General features: G+C 41.8%; 2 protein-coding genes across 21 annotated transcripts in view; both read right to left on the reverse strand.

Moving 5' to 3' along the window:
* Window positions 1–22334, reverse strand: part of dst (dystonin) — a 96764-nt gene that overhangs the window by 36706 nt on the left and 37724 nt on the right. For 19 of the 20 annotated variants that reach the window (XM_031841691.1, XM_031841590.1, XM_031841583.1 and 16 more), the window contains 22 exons: window positions 22201–22296; window positions 21990–22115; window positions 21734–21886; window positions 21480–21634; window positions 21244–21370; window positions 20911–21094; window positions 20221–20378; window positions 19766–19944; window positions 19508–19646; window positions 19232–19425; window positions 18966–19128; window positions 18798–18881; window positions 18559–18666; window positions 18365–18463; window positions 11952–12098; window positions 10371–10459; window positions 10174–10282; window positions 3108–3260; window positions 2788–3021; window positions 2326–2610; window positions 1207–1755; window positions 829–1005 (listed from right to left, as the gene is read on the reverse strand). In XM_031841691.1, the coding sequence (XP_031697551.1) occupies window positions 829–1005; window positions 1207–1755; window positions 2326–2610; window positions 2788–3021; window positions 3108–3260; window positions 10174–10282; window positions 10371–10459; window positions 11952–12098; window positions 18365–18463; window positions 18559–18666; window positions 18798–18881; window positions 18966–19128; window positions 19232–19425; window positions 19508–19646; window positions 19766–19944; window positions 20221–20378; window positions 20911–21094; window positions 21244–21370; window positions 21480–21634; window positions 21734–21886; window positions 21990–22115; window positions 22201–22296 (3708 nt within the window). Of the gene's footprint in view, window positions 1–828; window positions 1006–1206; window positions 1756–2325; window positions 2611–2787; window positions 3022–3107; window positions 3261–4343; window positions 4578–4664; window positions 4809–4892; window positions 5109–5212; window positions 5360–5461; window positions 9581–10173; window positions 10283–10370; window positions 10460–11951; window positions 12099–18364; window positions 18464–18558; window positions 18667–18797; window positions 18882–18965; window positions 19129–19231; window positions 19426–19507; window positions 19647–19765; window positions 19945–20220; window positions 20379–20910; window positions 21095–21243; window positions 21371–21479; window positions 21635–21733; window positions 21887–21989; window positions 22116–22200; window positions 22297–22334 lie in introns of all 20 variants that reach the window. The other variant, XM_031841683.1, reaches the window with a different exon arrangement.
* LOC116379795 (cingulin-like) lies at window positions 14557–17158 on the reverse strand. The gene has a single exon (XM_031841765.1). The coding sequence runs from the start codon at window positions 17067–17069 to the stop codon at window positions 14574–14576; it is 2496 nt and encodes an 831-aa protein (XP_031697625.1). The 5' UTR covers window positions 17070–17158; the 3' UTR covers window positions 14557–14573.

Below are 22334 nucleotides of genomic sequence, written 5' to 3' on the forward strand. Positions count from 1 at the left end.
ATAGGAAATATATAGTGATTCCACAGATATGTTTAGATGTACCTGTCTGCCTCGACTTCTACACTTACAGAAAGGCTTTGGAGTATTGGCAGTGATTTGTAACCAAAGCCAGATGAACAGCGTTTCTCAGTTGGTCCACAGGCGCCTCTTATCTTGGCATATCTCTGCTGTAAGTCACTACCTTCCTACAGAGAAATGTTCAAGCTAACTGCTGCCAAAAGCTTTTGACACAAAGACAGCATCGTTTCTTATCCTCCTGTAGGCTTCACATAACCAGAGTTAAACTATTCACATGTGGGTTTGAATTTGAACACAGAGCTAAAAATAACTGTGTTATATTTAAGTCAGTGGAAACACTGTATATGGTAAGGCAGGTCTATTGTGCCGTGACCTTATAACCCAGTCAATGCTCCCAAGTTCTGCATGTGTTACTTCTTAATAAAGCTTTTCTTTATTTCTCTACTTAGACTACTCATAACCTAACATCCATTAAAGTTCACATCGCATTGATGAATCTTTGCGATGCAACCGCTGCATTGCAATTTCCCCCGGGCTGAATAAAGTTGTATATCATCTGATCAAATCAAACACCAGACTTGTTGAACTTTAACTGTAAAGATCCAATTATCATCAAAATGTAATGCATCATATGGGAAGAACGATCATAAAGGCTTTTTTCATATGACTCCTGTGTTGGCCTCAAGAATTAGAGAGGCCTCACAGAAATATGAAGAAAATGTACATCCAGGTAAAGAAGACCACAATCTGAGAAACGTCTGAGCACTCAATATCCTAAGTGCGACAGTTCTGGCTTGCAGTTTTTCTTGCCTTGGTCTCCTCCAGCTGTTTCTGTAGTGTTTGTGGGTCAGCTGCTATGGCCTCAGATTGCTGCTTCCTCGCCTCCTCCTCTGAGCTGTTGAGCCACTTCAATAGACCAGCGTTCGAGTCGTCATATTTTTTGTATTTGTCAACCACATCTTTGAGGTTGTTGCCGAGCTGATTGCACTGAAACAAAGGAAAATAAATGATACTCTATGTGTGATATAATATATTCAGATAACAGTCTCTGACACTGAAATTCTCGCAGTGCTCACAGAAGACAGCGTGACGTATTAGTTTTGAATGAAGACAAATGCTTCCACCCAGTGGCAAGAGAAAGTTATTGCAACCTTTCTAGATCCATGTGATCGGCTGCTGACTAAATACCTGTGAATGTAGTGATTTGTATCTGCTGGCTGCTGAATCCAACTTGTCCTTGACAGCAGAGCAGGTTCCTGAAGTATCAACATCCAGCAGAGCGTTCTTAGCTGCAGAGTCAGCCAATCCACAGGTGTTAGCCACATCCAGCACTTTCTGTCCTGACATGGTGATGAAGCGAAGGTCCCCTTTGTGGGAAATCACATCTTCTGAGAAGCTTCTCTGTCGCTGGAGTTTATCACTGAGGATATTAAGGGAGCTTGCAGCAGTGCCCAGCTGCTCTATCTCTCCCTCCGCCTGGTCTAACCAGCCAACAAACTCCTCACAGTCACCCTGGAACTTCTTCAGCTCCTCCTGAACACACTGCACCTGCTTCATCTGCTGTTCCGCCTGCGTCAGGGAGGCCTCGTAGCGTCCCTTCAGCTCCTGGATGTTCTTCTGCAGTTTCTCCTTCTCCTCCGGAGACAGCACGTTTGCCTGCTTGTCGAGCAAAGCCTGAGCTGACTGGGTGGCCATGATCAGATCCTGCTGCTGGGACAGAATCTCCTGATGACGGGCCTGTGGGAACGATGAAGACTTGAGGATGCAGAACCAATACATATAACTGTGATTATTATCTTTGTGTATACATTTTTTAAACATCGTTATATAATTTATACTATTTTCTTTTTTCATTTTGTCTTTACTGTATTTAAAGGCTGGTCTACAGTATCAACTTTTCTTGTTTCTTTAACCTCAAATTTTGAGTCTGCTAAATTCTATTAAACTCAATTGTTAAATGTTTTACCTATATCTACATTTCACAATGTAATCCATCTCTTTATCCTCATCTGTTCCAATTTTTTTTTTTAAATCAAGATAAAGTTAACTGTTTATTTTTCTAATTAAATAACATTTTGCAGCTTTTATATTTGTTGGCATTTACTGTTTAACAGTTCTAGAAATTGATATACAACATTTTGATTTTATTGCTACTTTCTGCATTTCTTTGCTACTTGTGTCTTTTACTTTTAGATTTACTCATAATGTTCTGTCTGTCTCAAGTAATACCAAAAAAACTCCCAGATGAAAGTATGAACTGCTGAGTAACAATTCTCTCTCTACATCTTTGCAACAATCCAACTATACCTTGACCCTGTCACACTGCTTATCGAGCTGCAGGGAGGCGTCGTTCTTCCCGCCGGTCTCTCTGCCAAAATCATTTTCAGTGGCCTGTAAAGCGTTTCCATTGGCATCGTCATCCGCTCCTATCGGTCCCGTGGGTGAGGTTTCTTCTGGCAGGTTTCCATTCTCTTTACTTATATGGTCAGCTTGATTCAGATCGCTCTCGTTTTCATTCCCTATGTTGGATATCCAGTCCAGGAGACCTTCGATTTTGTTCTTACTTTCTTCAAGCCGCTCAACAGCTGCTGCCTGAAAAGACAGATGGATTACAGACCAACAACATACTGAAAAGAGAAAAATCAATATAAAACGTTGACGTTAAGTTTAGCAATATGATAATAACACTGAAATAACAATCTATAATATGATGCATTACATAGTTTCTACAGACAACACAAACTGTATGGAGGTAATCTGAACTCTGACCTTTTCGCTCTCCTGTTTGATGGCTGTGGTAACAACCTTCTCCAAGTCCTTCCTGGACTCCTCGGCCCGCTGGTTGATGAGTTTGGCTTTGCTTTTCGCCTCCTCCAACTTGCTCTCAATGATGGCGATTTGATCGGGCATCAGCTTGCTCCGGTTTTCCTCCAGAAACTTTTTAGTGCTGGTGATGACGTCATTCAAGGCACTGGCATTTGTCAACACGTCTTTTTGCAGAGCCTTGATATCAGGAGGAGGAATGAAACTGATGAAAACTTGGACGCATACTGTGCTTTTTAAAAAGCAAAATAAAATGTATTTCAAACCTGGTGCTCCTGCTGGTACTGCTGCAGGTCTGTGACACACTCAGCATTTCCAGCCTGTTGCTGATGACCCATCAGCTGGTTTTCTGTCAGGGTGAGATCGTCACACACTTCCTCCAACTTCTCTGTAAACTCCTTGTGTTTCTCCAACAAAGACTGTCAAACAAGAAGGAAAAACCGCCAGGTAAATATCACAAAAGGCTGTGATTAAACACATTCACATGCACACTCCATAAAGCATTCCCATGAAACAGAACCCCCAAAATCCTACAACAGAGTTCAGGGTTATTTCTTTGGTCTGAATCAATATTTGGGAACAAAAACATCAAAACAAGGGAAGAGAAACGATTCAAGCACTTAGAGGTAACATGCAAATTCTGCTTTAGTATACATTTCCTTCTTCATAACAGTGTATAAATCTAGTATGCTGTAAACATGCTATTTCGCCATTTGCCACTTTGGTCTCGAGATAGTAATAAGCACATTATGTTCTGTGTGTTATTGGGTTTGTTGTGTGTAAACGTGTTCCAACAGAGAAGGTGCATTTTGTCCACTGTTAATTGTTCACTGGTGTCTTGGAGGCCTGTAGGATACAACCAGCACAAAGAGTTAGTCTGCAGCAGCGATCAAGCACGTGAGCATGCAAAGTTGTTATTTTTCCTAAACATTTAAGGCATTCACAGTAGAACCTTTTTTCAAACACATTGAAATAAGGTGCAAACTATAAACGCTGGGATACTGTTGATTACTCATTACTTTGAAAAAGTCTAATTATCAATCTAAATCCACAAAAATCCACATTGAAGTTCAATATTTGTACAAATAAAATTTTAGAGCTGATAAATCATTTTTGTTTTGATGTCTGAGGGTCAGACGTCTCACTCAAATTTGGAAAGAAATTGTGTGCTAATAATGTCAAACCACATATGTGAAAATGCCTTGTCATAAATTATTTAATAATAATTAATAATTCATATTTTTGTTGTTAGCTCTAACACGTCTACATGTACTGCATGTGTTCATTTAATATGTTTAAGTTGATCTACTTTTTATTCTTATCCACAAATGATACTTCCAATTCTTAAATCTGACCAGTAACATGACTTACACAGCCCACTCTACATGCACTATAAGCATTCATTATTAACTTTCATTTTCATTCAGCAAACCAAACATGTATATATAGTTGTTTTTGTAAGGAGACATATGTGATATGCTCTTGTATTGCCACAGGCAGACCTTCTCCTGGATCTCCCTCTCCCTGGTGTCCAGCAGGACATCCAAGGCGCTCCTCTGGGTGACAAGCCTCTCTGTCTGGTCCCTGAATGCTCGCTGAGTTGTGCTGAGGAACTTGAGGAGGTAGCTGCTCTGAGCCGGACTCAGAAACTGAGCGTGCTCAGAAATAAAGCACTGGATATCAAATGTGGCATCCTCTAGCCTGAGCCTGGCTTCTTTTAGCATCACCTCTGAGTCCTGGAGGAAAAGACGGAAATGTGAAGAGTACGTTTCTGTAACTATTGTAGATTATGGATGTTTAAAATGACATTCATTTGAAGATACCCTGTTCTGCTGAATCAAATGTTTCAGTGTGTCCACATCACATGGTTTTAAATCCAAGTCACACATTCCTGAGTTGTTCTGGATGAGGCCCGCTAGTTCATCAAGTTCACCAAGATGTTTCTGGTATGTTGATTCCAAATGCATCTAAAAAAAAAAAAATCACATTTAAAGAAGTCAATAGCTGATGCAACTATGACATCACTTTAATTACTTGCAGTGAACACTGACTTTTCCAGTTTCCATTGCTTGAATTAGGGAGTGACTCCTTTCTGCACGCATTTGGGAAACAGCAGTAAAGTTTTGCTCTAAATCCAGATATGTCGAGGACAAATCTTGATGGATCTGTATGGGAATGTCGTCATCAGCAGAATTTAAGAGCTGTTGGGCTTTGTCCATATCTGCTGTCAAAACACCAGCCAGTCGAGAAAGTTGGGACTCCAGAGACTGGATAACAAAAGCACAGTTGGTCAGGAACTAATGCATACATGTACGTACATAAGAGAAAAGTTGAGAACATATAATATTGTTTGATATTGTTCATGTCTAACCTGAAAATCCTGTTTTTGAATCTGCAGTTCTTCCATGTTGTTGTCAATGGCTGCCTGGATTAAAAGGTCTTTTCTGACATCTTCTAAAACATCGGCGTGATCCTGCAGTCTCCCAACACACTCCAAAAAATCCTGGATGGAGAACAGCTGAGGTGAAAGAAAACAAAAAAACAAAAGAGTAGAAGATGTCACTTGTATCAAAAACTAAGGGAGGGGGTTGCGTTAACACTGAAACAACATGACAAGTACCTTATTTTTGACCTCCTCAACTTTGCAGGAATCTGAGCTGCCAGACGACTGAGGAGACGGTGGGTGACTGTCTGCAGCAGAGCGACAGTGACCCGAGTCATCTTCTGCTGACTCCCCATCTTCTCCCTCTGAGCTCTCCTCCTTGATGCTCTCCAGTGTGTGCCATCGCTCCTCCTGAGAGTCTCCCCCCAGAGAGTCTCTTCCCAGAGAGTCTCCCCCCAGTGCAATGTTTAGAGTGTCCATCACCTCCTGAAGCATTGAAAGGTCTTGGCTTGAGGAAACAGTCTTAAGAACCTGCAGCAGTTGCAGCTGGATGTTCGGAGCATCGGACTGCTCTGTCTTTTCACCGACTTTCTCTTCCTGCACTATCAGTTCTGAGTTTCCTATGTCTTTGTTGTTTGAACTGAGGGCGTCTTGCTTCAACACATCCATGAGAAGGTCTGGGTGACTGCTCTCTATAAGTCCATGAGGTGTGTCTTTCTCCTGAAAGCCAGCTTGGTCTAAAGTTTGTGGAGGGTTCTGAAACACTTCGATAGAGCTTTCAGTGTCCCAGGTTTGTGCCTCATGCAAATCACTGACATCAGTCCCCTTTGTAATCCCTTCCCCCTCGTCATCTACGTGTGTCCTTACAGCATTAGAAAACACTGATGAGGAAGCATCAGACGCGACGTAGCTGTCTGAGAGGAGATCAGTATCTACCTGGAGATGCTCAGAAGCACACACAGGTAGTCGGTTTTCCTCTTGTAGAATATCAGATCCGAAACCTAATCCCAAAATAGTTTCAGACTGTCCCGAGTTATTGTCTGAACCAGAAACATTTTCACCAATTTTTTCTTTATCTATTGCCGTCTGTGCATATGTTGACGCGGATATCTGCTCTGTGTCAGTGGTGACTGTGAAGATGTCCTCATGTTGCCTCTCTGGGGAAAGACCGCCTGTGCTTAACTCAACATCCTCTGCAGCACTCTGCTGTGAATCTTTACCAGCCAACACGGTTTCAAGAGAAACTCTGCTGGTAGTTTGAGTGTGGTGCTCTAAATCTTCACCACCGAAACACTGAAGATTAATAGCATTTGTTGCGGTGACTTCATCGGAAACAGCGGGTGACTGTGGAGATCTCTCACCAACAAGCATACTCTGACCATTTTGAGAGCAGCTGGGCTCCGATCCAACACTAAACTCACTTTCTGAATGAAGTGCTGCTTGCTGAGGTAATGTGATTCTGCTGCCATCGTCTGTATTGTTGTTATCATAGTTACCGTTTCCCTCTGAGATGATTGCACTTTCGACCAAGTCTCTGTGTGATAAGTAATCTACACTCGGAGTTGGCTCGCCGTCCAAAGGTGACTGAGGTGCACATGTGTCATTCTCTGTTCTGCGGTCCTCACATGACACATCGTGTGATGAGGAAACGTCTAAGTCACTCTCACTAACGGTCTGATTCCCCACTTGGGCGCTGAAAAAATCGTTATCAATAGGTGAGCTGTCAGATTTGGAGGGATTAATAGAAGTGAAATATTGAGTCTGGCTTTCTGGATCAGCGCTAGATGGACGTGACTGTGTGGTTGGAGCAACGCTTTCTATCACAACATCCATACCGGTCAGCTGACTATTGATTACAATCTGTGAGTCCCTGTCTTCAGCTAGTAAAGGAGATCTGTCAACGAGATGAAGACACTCTGCAGTAAACTGACTCCATGAGGAGGGTGAGCTCATCCGAGACTCATGATCGCTAACTGAGGGAGGGGAATGATGGAGATAATTACTCATCTCTCCTACATTTCCTGTTCTCTCACAATCTACCTCTGCCTCTACATTATCGCCCTCTTCTTCATTATTAGCCTCCTCATTAGTCAGATCAAGCACCTTAACAGCACCCTCCCTCTCAGTCTGCATGTTTTCAGCCTCATTATTATTATTAATTAAACCTAGATTGTGATCATCAGAGATGGAGTGAATGACGTTTTCTTCTGGGTAACTGCTGGCTTCAGGGTGTAAGTCAACACGGTCATCTGTAACTGATCCAGACTGCACTGACTCATTGATACTAATGCTGCAACCAGACGTCAAAAGGCTTTGCTGCTCTATTACACTAAGAGCAATATTTGAGGATATGGATGCATCGGACACTGACATTGTGTCCTCCTCATCTCCTACAACACTTTGTTTTTCATGTGACTGCAGGTCGAGCAGTTTCATCACTGTCGTCTCGTTAACTAGTCCCTGACTGAGAGCTGCCTCCAGGTCATAACGCCTCCCACAGGTGACATCTAAAATGTCCCGTTCCCCCACTTGTGCTTTCAGAAGATGAATAGCATAGTCTTGCTCATTTTGGCCCTCCAACACGCCTTCAGAGCGTACAATCTCATCCTGAGTAATATCTGTACCTTCTGATTCACTACAAAGTGACTCAGCGTTGTGTTGTGGAAGCGTTTGACGGCAGGATTCCATTGAACACTCTGAGTCAAACATCCTCGACGGAGAGCCAACATTTGTTCTGTTCAGGGAGCATAAAGGTTGACTAAACATTTGATATAAGTCTTTACTATCAGCATCTTCATCATCAATTTGGAAACTATTTCGACAACCTCTCTCTTCAAAATCTTCTGACTCTGTCCAGTTTGAGTTGGTGTGAAACGGGGTTTCCTCCGCTACACCAGTCTCTGTGGTATCCATTCCAAGGCCATCATCGAAAAATTCCTGTTTTAGAGGCTCATCATCTGCAGATGTTTTTTCATCAAAGCTAATTCTTCCATCAACAAAATGATGCTGATCAAATGTGTGTTGCCCGTATTTCATCAACTCCTCTGTCTCCTCATTTATGTGCAGCGGTATCTCTAAATCGACCCGCTCTGAAAGCTCTCCAACATTTAAAGTCAGAGAAGTCACATTTCTCGCCGTGTTTTCAGAAAACACTGAATCTCCAAGAAAAATTTTAACCATTTTAGTCAGCTGTCTGTCGAGTATTAGGACCCTCTGTCTTGACTCGGGATCTATGTAACTGTTCAACATTAGGTAGGAGATGAACAGCTGAGTCGCCTCTGCATGAGTCGGGATGTTATCGACATCTAAGCAATCTGCAGCATGATGGCATCCGTCAACTGTGAGTTTTTTGTACATAAGCCAAGATGAAAACTTGTCGTTAAGGTGATCATCCTCAGGAAACACATCAGGAATTTCGACAGATTTCACAATCTCTGCTGTGTAAGTGTCAATCAAACCGTTCTGAATGGCGCAGTTGATGTCGACCACCTCTGAGCTTTCTGGAATGTAAAAAGCTGCTATCTTTTCCCGATTACTGAACACTGTGCTGGTGAACTCATCACTGGTGATCTGTTGGTAATACTGGAATGAGGTGGACACAGTTTGGATTTCCCCACAACGAGGCAACACGAGTCCTATAAACTGCTGCTGATTTTCAAGCACAATGAGTGTGCTGTTAGAGCGCATCAAATCAAACTGAACGGCTGCATCCACCTTTAGCCCTTCACGATTACTCACAACTTCCTCTGTCATGGTCTCCTGGTCACTTAAACCTTCAGGAAAAGACCTCAAAGTGTTAATACTCCTCCCTGATGTCAGTGATTTATTTCTGCTGAGGCACTTTAATATCAGTCTATTAACCTCCTGCACTGGCTCTAAGAGTGGGACATCTTCAGCAGCGCTGGGATTAATCTTATCCTGACTGGTCTTTTGCCTCTGAAGGATCTCTACGTAGACAGAAGCAGATATTACACCGCACTGAAAAGCATTCTCCAGGGTCAGTGTGTCTCCCGTGTAGCACACGTTCAATCCATCACGGACTTCTTTGACCTCTATCATCTTGATGATCGGGTCTTCACACGTGGCCCCTTCCCTAGCTGCTGCTATGTCAGAGAGCGACACAGAAGAGACGTGTGTGCACTCGGTTGCTTCGTTCAGCTTTGGCAAGTGGTCCAGCGTGGATTGGTAAAGGAGATCTTGTTTGAAAGCATCTTCCCGGTCCAGACAGACATGTGGCTCCGACTGAAAGAGGTTGGAGGTCACAGGTTGGGCGTCTGGGAGAGCGACCCCAGTTATCTGATCAATCAGGCCACTCGAGGTTCCGGTCCCAGGCCCTGCGCCACTAGATTTTAAATCCTAAAGAAAATGACAATTTTACAAATTGTAGAACTGCTTTCAGCAACACAATCTGTATTATTTATTGTGTCAAATTTGCAATGAAATTATTCAAAAGCAAGACAAAATGTATACTCACCAGACAAATATGTTAAAAGATCATGTGCACAAGTGCAAGACTGCATCAGGGTTGCAACAGGAGAGCGACGGATAATACATTTAAAGCTATCATGCATCTCTGGGAATGCAGTATCCAGCATCTTGCAAAAACAGGGTAGTTAATCACATCGCATACTGTAGGTAAAGGGTTATGTGTCATATCTGTTATCCTGTTGAAGTCAAGCACATTAATATGGGGAAATTTAGGACCAAAGCCAGGCGCAACTAAGCATGTTTACAGCATACTCAGATTTTCTGGGAATCAATTGTATAAATGTTGATTCTATCCCCAATGTAAGAGAATAAAAAGAGAGAGACAAAAAGACAACTGCTCACACTGTACTGAGGAGAAGAGGAGAAACGTTAGTCATGCAGCTGAACATCAGGCGGCGCTGCTTTCTAACACACTATAAGACACAAATGCAAACAACAGAAGAAACAGCCAAGTGTCCAACCTCTTCTGCAGAGGTTGTCTGATCTGAACAATGTTGGGAGAGTTCACTGTAGGCCTGATTGAGCGTCTTCAGCTGCTCCTGGGCCTTTTCTCTTTCCTCCTCAGTCATTCTGTCAGACAAAACACAAATAATGATGCTGACAGACTTTAAACAGCTGTTTAAGTATTGCGCATGTCGGTCACAGTAGCTAAACGTACTTGTCATTGTGTTTGTTCAGCATCATTTGCGTGGCTCTCAGTGCTTCTGCGATTTGTTCCTTCTTAGTGACCATTTCCTCAACGGACACCTAGAACATCAAACAGGGGCATGTTAACACTTTATATGCAGTACACCAACTCTTCTTTACTTTTATAGGACTAGTCTTTGAGTAGTTGTCATACAATATTGTATTCCTGAATACCACTTTAGAAAACAGGGACACAAAACTCACAAGTACTCACACACTAGAATTGTTTGAAAGGACTGATTTACATTTTGCAATTGAATTATTCATACAAGATATATCAATTGATTTATAAAGAAAACTTTGTGATATGTTTGTATTGGCTTGTATTGTGCATTATTTTTTCTCTTCCTTCCATGGAGGGACAGAATATTCTAAACACATTCAGAGAGATGGTTTCATAATTTGACAAAGTAAAAAACAAAAAATAAGGAAGTCCAAAGCTGTCATTATTATTTAATTGTTGGAATTGGAATTTTATTTATATTTTTGGATGTATAATGTAAAAGAAAATGTAAATAATATATTTTTCATTAAACAAACCCTACGAACATATTTGTATGTGTACTAAAACAATCCATTCATAAACTTATTAACAATAAGAATCAAACATTACATTTTTCTTACTTAATTTTACCCTAATTGTGATTGCAATGGTTACAACAATAATAATATGACATATGTGTCCAGTGCTCACTGGCCAGGTGATCCATTGATTAAATGATCTTGGTCATTGATATTGGACTGGACAGAGTGAACAATGGAATAGCTGGCTGGATGCTGTGCTTTAAAACTGCTTAATTAAACTTTAATTACTGATCTGAACTACCCACAAAGATACAAAAAAACTTCTAGCAACGAGTCAACTCTCGTTACTATAGTACTTTATAGTTATCATAGTACATGAGTAGTGACAGTCTAAACTCTTTTGTATGTATCTGTCTATTGTCCTTTCTATTCTATTACATTGATGAGAATGAGTTCTGACAAACCATCAAAGAAAACCTTCAGGATCACGAAACTGCTTCTAAGCACCATTCTATCAGTTACAATGCCATGGTGATAAACTTAAATAATGTCAGCTTTGGACTGTAAGCAATGTATAATGCATGTTCCATTGGACACACAGGGACAAAAATCTGAAATGTATTTCAATAACCTGTTGGGCTGATTTCATTTATTGGTCACTGACGTTCTGAAATGTGAGTGATTGTGCAACTTTTTGTGTTATGGAATCATTTGGGGGCGACTGAAATAATCAAATATATCATGAAATCCATAATATCAATCATTCTTTTCTGTACAAGAGATATAACAAAGTAATTACACCCACTACCTATAGTGTCAAATATATGGATTACATGATTCAGAAAGTAAACAGTGTGTTTTTATTAGAAATCATACACTGTGACAGCAAAAAGGCTGCGATACCATGTTGATTAGAAAAATGCTCTTTGCCGTTAAACCAAAGCTTTCTCTCACGTACAACAAATATGTGGCAGCATGTTAAAACAGGAGACACCAGAAAACACCAAAAACAGTACATATCATTTACCTGGGGCTTATTAGAAGCATCTGTGTTGGCATTGCTATCTTTCAGAGCATTACCGTCATTGCTTGGGGTCTGCTTCACATTGGACATCCAGTGCAATAGCTTGCTAACTTTATCACCGTGCTCTCTCTTCTCCTCATCAACAGATCTCTACAATTAAAACAGATGGGTTTTTTGACAAGATTGTTAACTTTGTTGACACAAACAAAAAACACTTGAGTGGGGAATCCTCGGGGGGGGGGGGGCACTGCTGAAATACATTTATAATCAGACTAAAACACAAAAGCTCAAGAACCATTGTTAGTTGCATCAACCAGTGTAAAAATAAAAAGACATTCAGTCAAGGTAACTTCCCAGCCCTACACAAAACCAAGGAACATACTATAGGTTTTGCTTTTATGCTATGGACAAGCATATATTTACAAATATGTATTACTTATATGCCCAAACATAATGAAATGTTGATTTGGGCCCAAAACCATGAACTTTCGTAGCCTCCAGTAATCGTAACCCCGTGTGGCAGTCGTACACACTTCTTTCAAGTGCCTCCCTGAACGAGATTCTTCTCTTGGTCTTTGGACAGGTGAGGCTTTTGGTGTGAAACTTCTCATCTTTGAGAGCAGCGGCAGTAAATTTGTCAACAAGGCCGCTCTGAATGACTTCCCCGAGGGAGACTCTGTCATGAGTGTCAGGGTTTATCAATCCTCCAGTAAGGAGCTGGAATTCAATACAGCGAAAGCCGGCATCCTTGGGGAGGAGATTTTCCTGAACAGCCTGAGAGATGGACAAAGTCTTTGAAGTCTTGGGGTGAACGACGCCATTAAATACCTGCTCAAACTGTTGGAGCTGCTGATTCAGTGCCTCATCTAAAAGACCTCTTTTGAGAGCCTCCGAGAGAGTAACTTTCTGCCCTGAAGAGGGGTCACAAATACCGCCAGTGCAGGCCTGGGCCTCCAACAGCCTTGAGGCAGTGACTCTATCAGTAAAGCCCTGTTGAAAACCCTGAAGAACTGACAGCCTCCTCCTCCGAGTGACGTCCCAGAGACCAGCGATGGGGCTGTGAACATCTTCCACAACCACCATTCTTGAAAATATGATGTCCGCAATCTCATAGACGCTAAGACGGCCACCGCGATAGCTTTCAAGCTCGGATATTTCAAGAAACCTCTGACTCAGAGCGGACTCTAGACAAAGTTGTCGGCCACTTTTGACATCAGTAACGATGTGAAGTTGGCTTCCATTGGCGTCAGCTACGGACTTTTCCTGCCATTCACTTTCCTGCTGTGACAGAAACAGATACATGCTCCTGTCAATGTGTCTCCCCTTGAATGCTTCATACGCTGACATTTGGATGCCACTGCTGCTGCTGACAACAGACACTCTGTGAGAACTCGTGGGAGAGGTGCTTGTTAGATGTTTCTCACCAAATGGGAAGAGAAACACACCACCATCAATGTCGTAAAGGCACGTCTTCAGTATTTCAGAGTAGTATGCTTTCTGTCCGGTGTCAGGGTTGTGGAAACCTTTAGGGTTACTGATTGGATCATACAGACTCTGTAGAGTCTCCTTGTTCAAAAGACCCTGATCAACAGCAATGCTAGCCGGCACCCGGACACCAATCTCTGGGTTGATCAGTCCTCCAGTGGCTACCTGGACCTCAAGGATCTTCTTGCCTTTGTATCTATCGAGAATCCTTTCCTCCATCGCCTGAAACACAGAGAGCTTTTTGCCAGCATGGATGTAGCCACTAACAGCTTTCTGAGCATCTATCAGTTTATCTTTCAGACCTGTCTCAATGATACCTCTCTCCAGAGCCTCAACCACTGAGTGTGTTTGCCCTGTAGTCAGATCAGTTAGGCTTCCTGTTGCAGCCTGCGCCTCCAGGAACTCAAGAGCATACGTCTTAGCTAAGAAGCCCTTCTCAGCAGCTTCTAGGAAGGATATCTTTTTCTTACTCGACTCCACATAAACTCCAGCAATAGTAGTTGGTTTTCCGGCGAACTGAGCAAGAGATGCTTGCACGTCTTCCATTGTGACGAGACCCATCTCAAACTTATGCACAACCTCTTCATCCAAGAACCTAAACTTGATTAAGTTTTGAATAGTTGTGCTGCCTTCGAGTTCTGGGAGCTTTTGGGAGGTTGAATAAATCTCACTCAGTTTCCCCTCGCTGTCGGATGTGTTTTCACATGTTTCTGTGATCTGATACGTTCTTGTCTTCGTGATGCTCTGTGTTTCATTTGGCCGTTGGTGTGTTAGTCCACACAGAGCCATGTATCCATGTGTTGTCACAGTCATGGTCTCAGGTTTGATTTGGCTCTTTTGCACGTCTTTTTGAAGGAGAGTCAGACTTTGACCAGTAGAGCTATTCAAAGTTTTCTTTGATGGTGAATCCTGAAGGCTTTGGCTGTGAGTGACCTCCATTTTATCTTCTTTGACTTGTTTCAGTCCTTCAAGAATATTCTCTTTCTCCATTGTTGCCATCTGTAGATGTGACATTGAAAGAACTTTTAAGTTACAGAGGACTAGAGTTCAGTTACAGATAACTACAATCGCTAAATGGATATGGTTATGAATAGTAAGAACAAATGTAAAATGGTATTACATTTAAATATACTGTATTTCTTATAAATATAATACTGTGATGCAGTAATGCTGAACTAACTTCATCCATACCTCTGAGGAAGCTTTCATCTTGAGACTCTCGTCCTCCAGGTTGTATTTTGCTCTTTCATAGGAGGGCACCATCGTCTGCCTCACTGCATGTTCCGTCTTCAACGAAGCAGCCTCGTTTTCTTTCACGTAGTGACGGCTCGTTTCAATGACTTCCTGTTTTTCAGTCTTCATCCGGACCCCGAGCATCGTAAGCTTTTCCTGAAGACTTCTCACTTCTTTGACGTACGACTCTATTTGTTCCCGAAGAGATCTGGCTTCATTCTCCTTCAGTTTCAGTTTCCACTCGCTATCTGTCAACTTAGCTGTATCACTTGACTGCTCATTGCCAAGGCTTTGTAAAGCGCTTACTTTTGAGTGGAGTATAAGTCTGTCTTGCTCATGTTGGGCAATTTGTGATTTTGCCTTTAAGAGGTCGTGTTCGAGCTGCGTATTTACTTGCTTCAGTTTGTCCATTTTGGTCTGCAGTTGCAGCTGTTGGTCAGATTGTTGCTTTGTTTCCACAGTGGTTTGATGCACTGTTGTTATCTGTTTCACGTCTTGTTTGAAACACTTGTTTAGCATCTCTGCTATTTCTGCACTAGGTGACTGCTGTTGTGACATCCCACTTACACTTGAGATTTCAGATTGAAGTAAAATGAGCTTTTTCTCCACTTCAGTCTGCACGAGCAACAGCTGCCTCTCATAGCCCTCTTTCTGGAGTTCTAGTTTACTCTTCAACTCTTCCAGCATTTTCTTGCACTTTTCAAGTTGTTCTTCCATCTGCTGGGACCTCAGTTGAAGGACAGAGTTTTCCTTTTGCTTTTGCTCAGCTTCCTTTTGGGTGCTATGCAGATTTTCTTTCAGCCTTCTACCTTCAGATCCCAATGAGTTGATTTTCTCTAGCGCCTCAGCTTTCTCCCTCTTAAGGATCGTATTTTCATGTTGAAGATTTGATCGGGATTTGTCAGAACTCGACATTGATTCTTTCATTGTTACTTTATTTTTCTGAAGCTCGGTCTCCATCTGCAATAATTTAGATTCTTTCACTTGTCTTTCTCTGGTCTCTTTCAACAATTCATCTTTAGTTCTTTGTAGAGACGAGCTGAGCTCTGAGAGTTTAACGTTCAAGTTCTCTGTGTTCCTGTCTGCTGCTCTCTTGTCGTTCTGAAGAACAGACATCTCCTGCTTTAGGTTTCCTGTCATTTTATCTGAGCTGCTTGTTAACCCTTTAATGCTGTGCTTATGTTTGAAGAGTTCGTCTTCTAATGCCTTGACTTTATTGACATGTTTTTGACTCTCAGCTGATTCTTTTTGCAGTTCTGCATTTCTTTCATTTAGCATCGTGTTCAAATCATTAATTTCAGCATTTTGCATGTGAATCTTTTGGGTTGCAGAATTGTTATCAGCAAACACTGCCTTCAGCTCTGATTTCAGAGTTGCTATTTCTGTCTCATAATTGGCAATTTTGGAATTAAGCGTGTCGATTTTATGCTGCAGTTCAGTCATTTTCCTCACCTCCTCACTGTAATCCTGCAGTTTAATTTGAAGCTCATGGGATGTCTGAGATTTCTTATTTAGTTCCTCCTCAATAATTCTAACTTGTGATTTGGTGCCCTCCGCCTGAGACTTGAAGATTCTAATTTGCTGATCCTTGCTGTCGATTTCCATTGTCACCCGATTGAGTTTAGCTCTGACGTTCTTCAGATTATTTTCCATCTCCAAATTAAACTGTTTAAGCTCATCTACCCTTTTCTGCAATTGAGAAGCAACTAATTCACTTTTTTGAAGTTCGGCTTCAAGGTTTCTACATTTGATCTGCGACGCCTGCTCGGTTCTCTTCATTAAGTTGTTTTCTTCCTTAGCTGTTTGAAGCTGCTGTTTCCAGCTCTCCATCTCACTCTTTAACGACTTGATCTTTTGTTCAGAAAACGATCTCTCATTTTCCAGCGACTCTGTTTGGATCTGAAGACCTCTAATATCACTGTCAAATGAGACATTTATCCTTGTCAACTCATTGCATTTAAACTTGAGCTGATCTAGTACTGCCTGCTTGGAAGCTACTTCTTCTTCTAAATTGTTAATCCTGAGAATATTCTCCTGCTCCATGGAGCCTTTCTTATGCAGGTCACCTTGGGTGATCTTCAACTGCTCTGTGAGGCCTTCGACTTCAGTGCTTTGGAAAAAAGTGTTTTGTTCCAATGAGGACTTGGCTCTTTGAATAGATCTGATTTCCTCCTGAAGTTCGTTGATGGATTTCTTCATGGTCAGTGCTTCCTGTTGGAGATCCTCTGATTTCTGTGTCATGTTGATCCTTTCAGTTTCCATGTCCATCTGAAGTTTCTTTAGTCTGTTATTGCTATCATCCAACAGCTTTTTATAACTTTGGGCTTTGTCCTCAGCCATTTCTGCTCTTTCTTGGATCAGGACTAGTTCCTCCGCTTTCTGCTGCAGGACATCCATCATCATGCTGTAATTTTCTCTGACTGCAGATGACTCAGGCTCACTGACGACTATCGACTGAGGCACATCATTTTCTTTAGCCTGGACTTGACTTTGCACCTGTTCATAAGTATCTTCCTCTACGTTTATTTTTCTCTGAAGTTTGGGGCTCTGTTTCTTAAGATATTGGCCATCATTAGTTTTCTTTAAGAGGTCTTCTAGTTTCTTCTGAGCCAAAGACAACCTGGCCTCTGACTGCTCGCTTAGCTGTTTTGTGTGACTTAATTCCTGCTCACTGACAGCTTTGTCTTTTACCGCTATTTCTAGCTTGGTGCAATACTGATTAACGTCATGCTCCAGCTGGGATTTCTGAAAGGTTAGATCATCAATTGTCTTCTGTTGAGTCTCTACTTGTCCTTCCAACTTGTCCAGCTGTGCTTGTCTTTCAACCAGCAAAGCCTCCTGTTCCTGGACCTGTTGCTTAAGTTGACTATTCTCTACTTCCCCTGCAGCTTTTTGGAGCTCCACGCTCTCTGTCCTTTTTGTTTTCTCTGCTCTCTCAAAAGCCTTGCTGCTCTATAATGCAAAAAAAGAAGTCATCCACTGTTTCACATTTAATTGGAAATTGTAGAGTAAATTGCATGAATATTTTACTTCTTACCAGAGCGCTGCAGCCATGTAAAACAAGCTCTCCAGGAATTTACACTTTCAAGACTGCGGGACTTTTTAAGTTAGCCAGAAATATTTTGGAGGGTCAAAAGCCCAACAAAGATGTTAGATTTATTCAAGTTTATTTTGACAGCACGTGTCACTGCTTTTATCACTGTACCTTTGTTAGAACTAATACTTACAAAACGCTACACAAACTCCTGGAGAAGGCTCTATTTTCCCACAGAAAGCCGATGTGAGAAAGACTTTCCGTCAAAGAATGAAAAAGCTCTCTCCTCCCCGCAAGTAAGCGTCACCAGCAATAAGAAGTTACTGTACATGCAGACATGCACCACATTCGCACATTTCCTTCGCTTCTTTTGCACCTTGAAGCAAATGTCTTCACCCGTGATGAGCTGACCATGTATGATAATAGAAACAACTCACGGGGGAAACAAAGTTATTATTTTAATATTCACTACTTCTTAGTGAGGCAGTGAAATATATTGATGCAAAACAGAAGATCTGAGAATCATGCAAAGATAAGAAGGCAAAGCTAAACAGGGATTGTAGGTTGAAGCGTCCACTCAGCCCCAAAAGTCTAAAATATCCTGCAGAAGCTACTGTAGATGCAGAAAGGACAAAGGGAAGTATTGAGAATATGGATCTCTTACCTCCTCATCTTCAGTTCTCTTCAGTGTCTCACTGGCAAACTTCACATACTGTGTCATGAGAGTCACAAGAGCAGTGTAGCGGGTTCGGAGATCCATAAACTGCGCGACATTAAGAGAAACATGCATGTCATTGACATGTACTCTACATAAAGCACAGATTTTCTGTCCTACCAAAGTTAAAATCATAGGTTTACCTCCTGCTGAATGGCATCAGAAGAGCTCTGCATCCTCCGTTTCTTGAGAGGGGATTTGTGCTGGGAGTCGACCATCGCTCTGAAGGTCATCAGCTGAAGTTCATAATCCTAAAAAGAGATTCATGTGTAAGATAACAAAGTTGTTTCTTTCTCCACTACAGCAATTTTCACCTTAGATCTAACAAAACTGGAATGGGAATGCCGTATATCAGAGAACAATTTAAGATAAATAAGTTTACCTTAATGGCAGATGAGTACTGCTCTGAGTACTTCTGACACTCATCGATTCTGCTCTGCTTTTGTTCAATTTCAGCAACGAGGACCTGATAACACAGACATTTTAAATATATGTATCTGTGTATTTAAATGTCTTCATCTTATTGTGAAGAAGTTAACTCTTGTCCCACCTTCTGTTTGTTTAACAGCTCAGCCAGTGCCTTGCTGTCTTCAGGTTTGTTTTCTTGGGCCTTTATCTGTGCTGCTTCCATTTCTCTAACCCATTCATCAAGACTACCGTAGGAGTCTCCGTAGTGTTTCAGAGATTTGCTGATGCCATCCAGGTCCCGAAGCCTGAAATTAAATGTTTAACGTCAATGAGCAATACTTAGACTCATAACACTTGCACACAAATGTCATATATTATCTCTTATAGTGCAGATAAATCCTCACTAACCTGCTATCAATCTCGGAGTGAATGTTCTGCCATCTCTCGCTCAGCTGATCAGCTTTCTCCTTGTGCCAGTCCAGGTCAAAGTCACGCTCGTTATGTGCCTTAAACATGCGGTCGCTGATGACCCGTGCTCTCTGCAGCTCATCCTCCATGTCATGGACCACCTCCTGCTTCTCGTCAATCTCTGTCCGCCATTGCTTTGATTAGAAGGAAAAGTAGTTACTCAAAATGAACTAAAAAATGCTGCCAATGACAGTGAAATGTAACACAGTGTATTACCTTAAGTGTTGAAATGACTGTCTCAATGGACTTGACGTCAGAGTTCATAGCGTCTTCCTCATAGAGTTTGGATTCGTAGGCCTTAACTAGCGCCTCTGCACTCTGGCTGTGCCTCACCACTAAGCTCACCGTTTTCAATCTGCAACACAAAAGGGAACATATCTTCAATTCAGGTACTTTTAATGCAAATACCTATGTAGTAAAAACATATCTAAATGCAGCCATGATTACTTCGAGACAATGCAGGGAGTTTCTTACTTGTCCATATAAATGGAAGACATGGAGTACACTTGGCTCATGCTCTGAATGAGGACGGTGAGTTCAGAGGAAAGTGTTGGCACAGAAGGAGAAGCTGCAGCCTGTCGAAGGAACAGCTCACACTTCTCTTTCATAACATCAAGGTCCTCCTTCAGTTTATTCAGCTCCGCTGTCTTCCTCTGCAGAGGTGCACGTAGGAAATCAGGATGAAAATAAAGAAATGCAAAGAGGAGGGGGGCCATATCAATGTTCCTACGATGTTATAGACATTATAAGCTGACCATGGAAGGTATGATTAAACGAAATGTTAATGAAATTGAATTTATAATAGAATTAATTACAATGCAACTCTTTGATAAGGGAATTAATTCAACAACAAAAAAATTCAAATAAATAAATGCAACAGAGGTAAGTTCTTGATTATGTGAAATGATTATTGCTGCCCAGACGTATACCTCATGCTCTGTGATGCGCTGCAGACTCTGCTCCAGGTCGTCTCTCTCCAGCGGTGTGCGAAGTTGCCTGATCAGGTGTTCTTCATGGGCCTCCAGATGCATTCGGAAGTTGCGTATTTCGGAGATGTAATGATTGTATACAGACTCCTCGTGTTCCTCTGTATACCAGAAAAACATGATGAGTACAAATAATCACACAAGAGCATCAAAATATGTTTGATTTTCAAACTGTGACAGAAAATTGACATTGTACTTTTTGAAAAACTAAAAAAAGCCAATAAAAAATTGACTTCAATTTGAAAATCACAACTATTTTATAGTGGGAATGTTAAACCTACATATAGTCTCACACACATTAACTGATAGCACACAAAAGCACCTCTAGGTGGCGTCATTATCACAGCACAAGGCTGAGTAGAACCTGTGCAATGCAGCTAAATCAATAACAAGTATTCTGTATGTATTTAAATAACATAACTGCGCATTAACAACATCCCAGTGTTTGCCTTTCATTCACAGCTAAGCCAACATCCTTTTTAGAAACTTTTCAGTAAAAAACAACATAATTCCAGAAGGCATCAACTTAAAGCATAAAAGGCTTAAAGAACCATGGCTTTCCCTTGCGTGTTTAGTTCAATCTACACCAGCAACTCCTTGTTGGGAGGGACAAAAGGGGAATCTGAGTCTTGCCTCTTTCTGCAGATCTGAGTAATTCCTTGTAGTACTCTTTGCAGTCCGCAACGTCTCTCTCTAGCTGGGCACAGTCGGCCACTGTGAATACCTCGGACTCCTCGCTGTCTTCTAGAAACTCCTCGAAGTGGGACTGCAGGTTGCTCAAGACCTGCTGATGCTCACCTTGTAACATGGTCTTTATCTGAAGAGAAATAAAAGTGGGAATAAGACAAACATGCACTTTTCATTTTTCCTAGAATGAGTCTGATTATCATAAATGATCAACAGCTAGTGTTAAAAAAGTGGGATGGATAAGAGGCTAAAAAGGAAAACATCATAATTCAAACATACTGAGGCCACATTCCAGTTGCGGATGGCTCGTATGTCAGACATCAGATAATGCCAAGACGCCACGCTCTTCATGTTGATGTGGGAGTGGTGCCAGAGTGCCAGGACATTCTGATATAACTGTTCAGTTCTGCAGGAAAAAAAAATAACGTATCCCACCAGAGTCAAGTCACCAGAGCTACTAAACTTTATTTTCAAGTACAGGAGACAAAATGAAGCCTTGCAGCGTAGCATCTCACCTTGTAGCCATGTCAACAGCCTCTTTGTTGGGTGGAGGCACAGTGAAACACACAGAGGGCACCATGGCCTCATTGCCTGCTGGGTTGATGACTTTCCACTTGGCCCGGTGAGAGTTACTGGCCAGTACGCACTCATCCTCTTTGTAAATGGTAATCTGAAAGAGTTGTGGTAAAGCATAGACATATACTTTAAATCCGGGAAAAGAACTGAGATGAATTATAGGGTCATTTTGACGTAGGGACGCTCTGTATACCTCTATCTGACGATAATCACAGATGGCTTTGACAGGGATGGAGGATCTCACGGGGCTTTCAGGGTTCCTGGGCCTGAGCTGCACAATATTCTTGGCCCTGCCCACTAACCCAGCCACAGTGCTGCGGTACTGAAGCAGCTGCTCTTTCTCATCCTAGGGACACACCATACCACAAAAAATGTTGTTTATTGTATTTTTGATTTGCAACTAACTCAACACAAACACACACACTTCACATGTCTTTCTATCAGTTTACCATGGACTCCTGAATGAGATCGTCCAGTCTGTGTAGGCTGCTTGATCGATCACAGCTGTATTTTCTTTGAATGGCATCTTGCAGGCTCTTAAGGTAATCCATGGACTCTTTGGCATCCCTGAAAAACTGCAACGGGGAAAAGAGCGAGAAATTAGATGTGACAAACCAATGCACTTTGCTTAAACTGACTTCAAAACAGGCAGCAACTCACCTCAAAGTAAACAGCATTCTCTTTGAGATGCTGTTCTACGCATGAGCAGAGCTGTAAAATCCAGCTCCACTGCGTATGCATGGCAGCCCTGTACGCCTGGAGGAGAAACACATGATATTCAGGTATAATAGCTG

Source organism: Anarrhichthys ocellatus, unplaced genomic scaffold (genome assembly GCF_004355925.1).
Source record: "Anarrhichthys ocellatus isolate YVR2014 unplaced genomic scaffold, GSC_Weel_1.0 scaffold3, whole genome shotgun sequence".
Lineage (NCBI taxonomy): Eukaryota > Metazoa > Chordata > Actinopteri > Perciformes > Anarhichadidae > Anarrhichthys > Anarrhichthys ocellatus.

Bases quoted from the DNA above. Each gene is read 5' to 3' on its own strand.
- LOC116379795 (XM_031841765.1), bottom strand. From the start codon at position 17,069: ATGATGATGGATGTCCTGCAGCAGAAAGCGGAGGAACTAGTCCTGATC.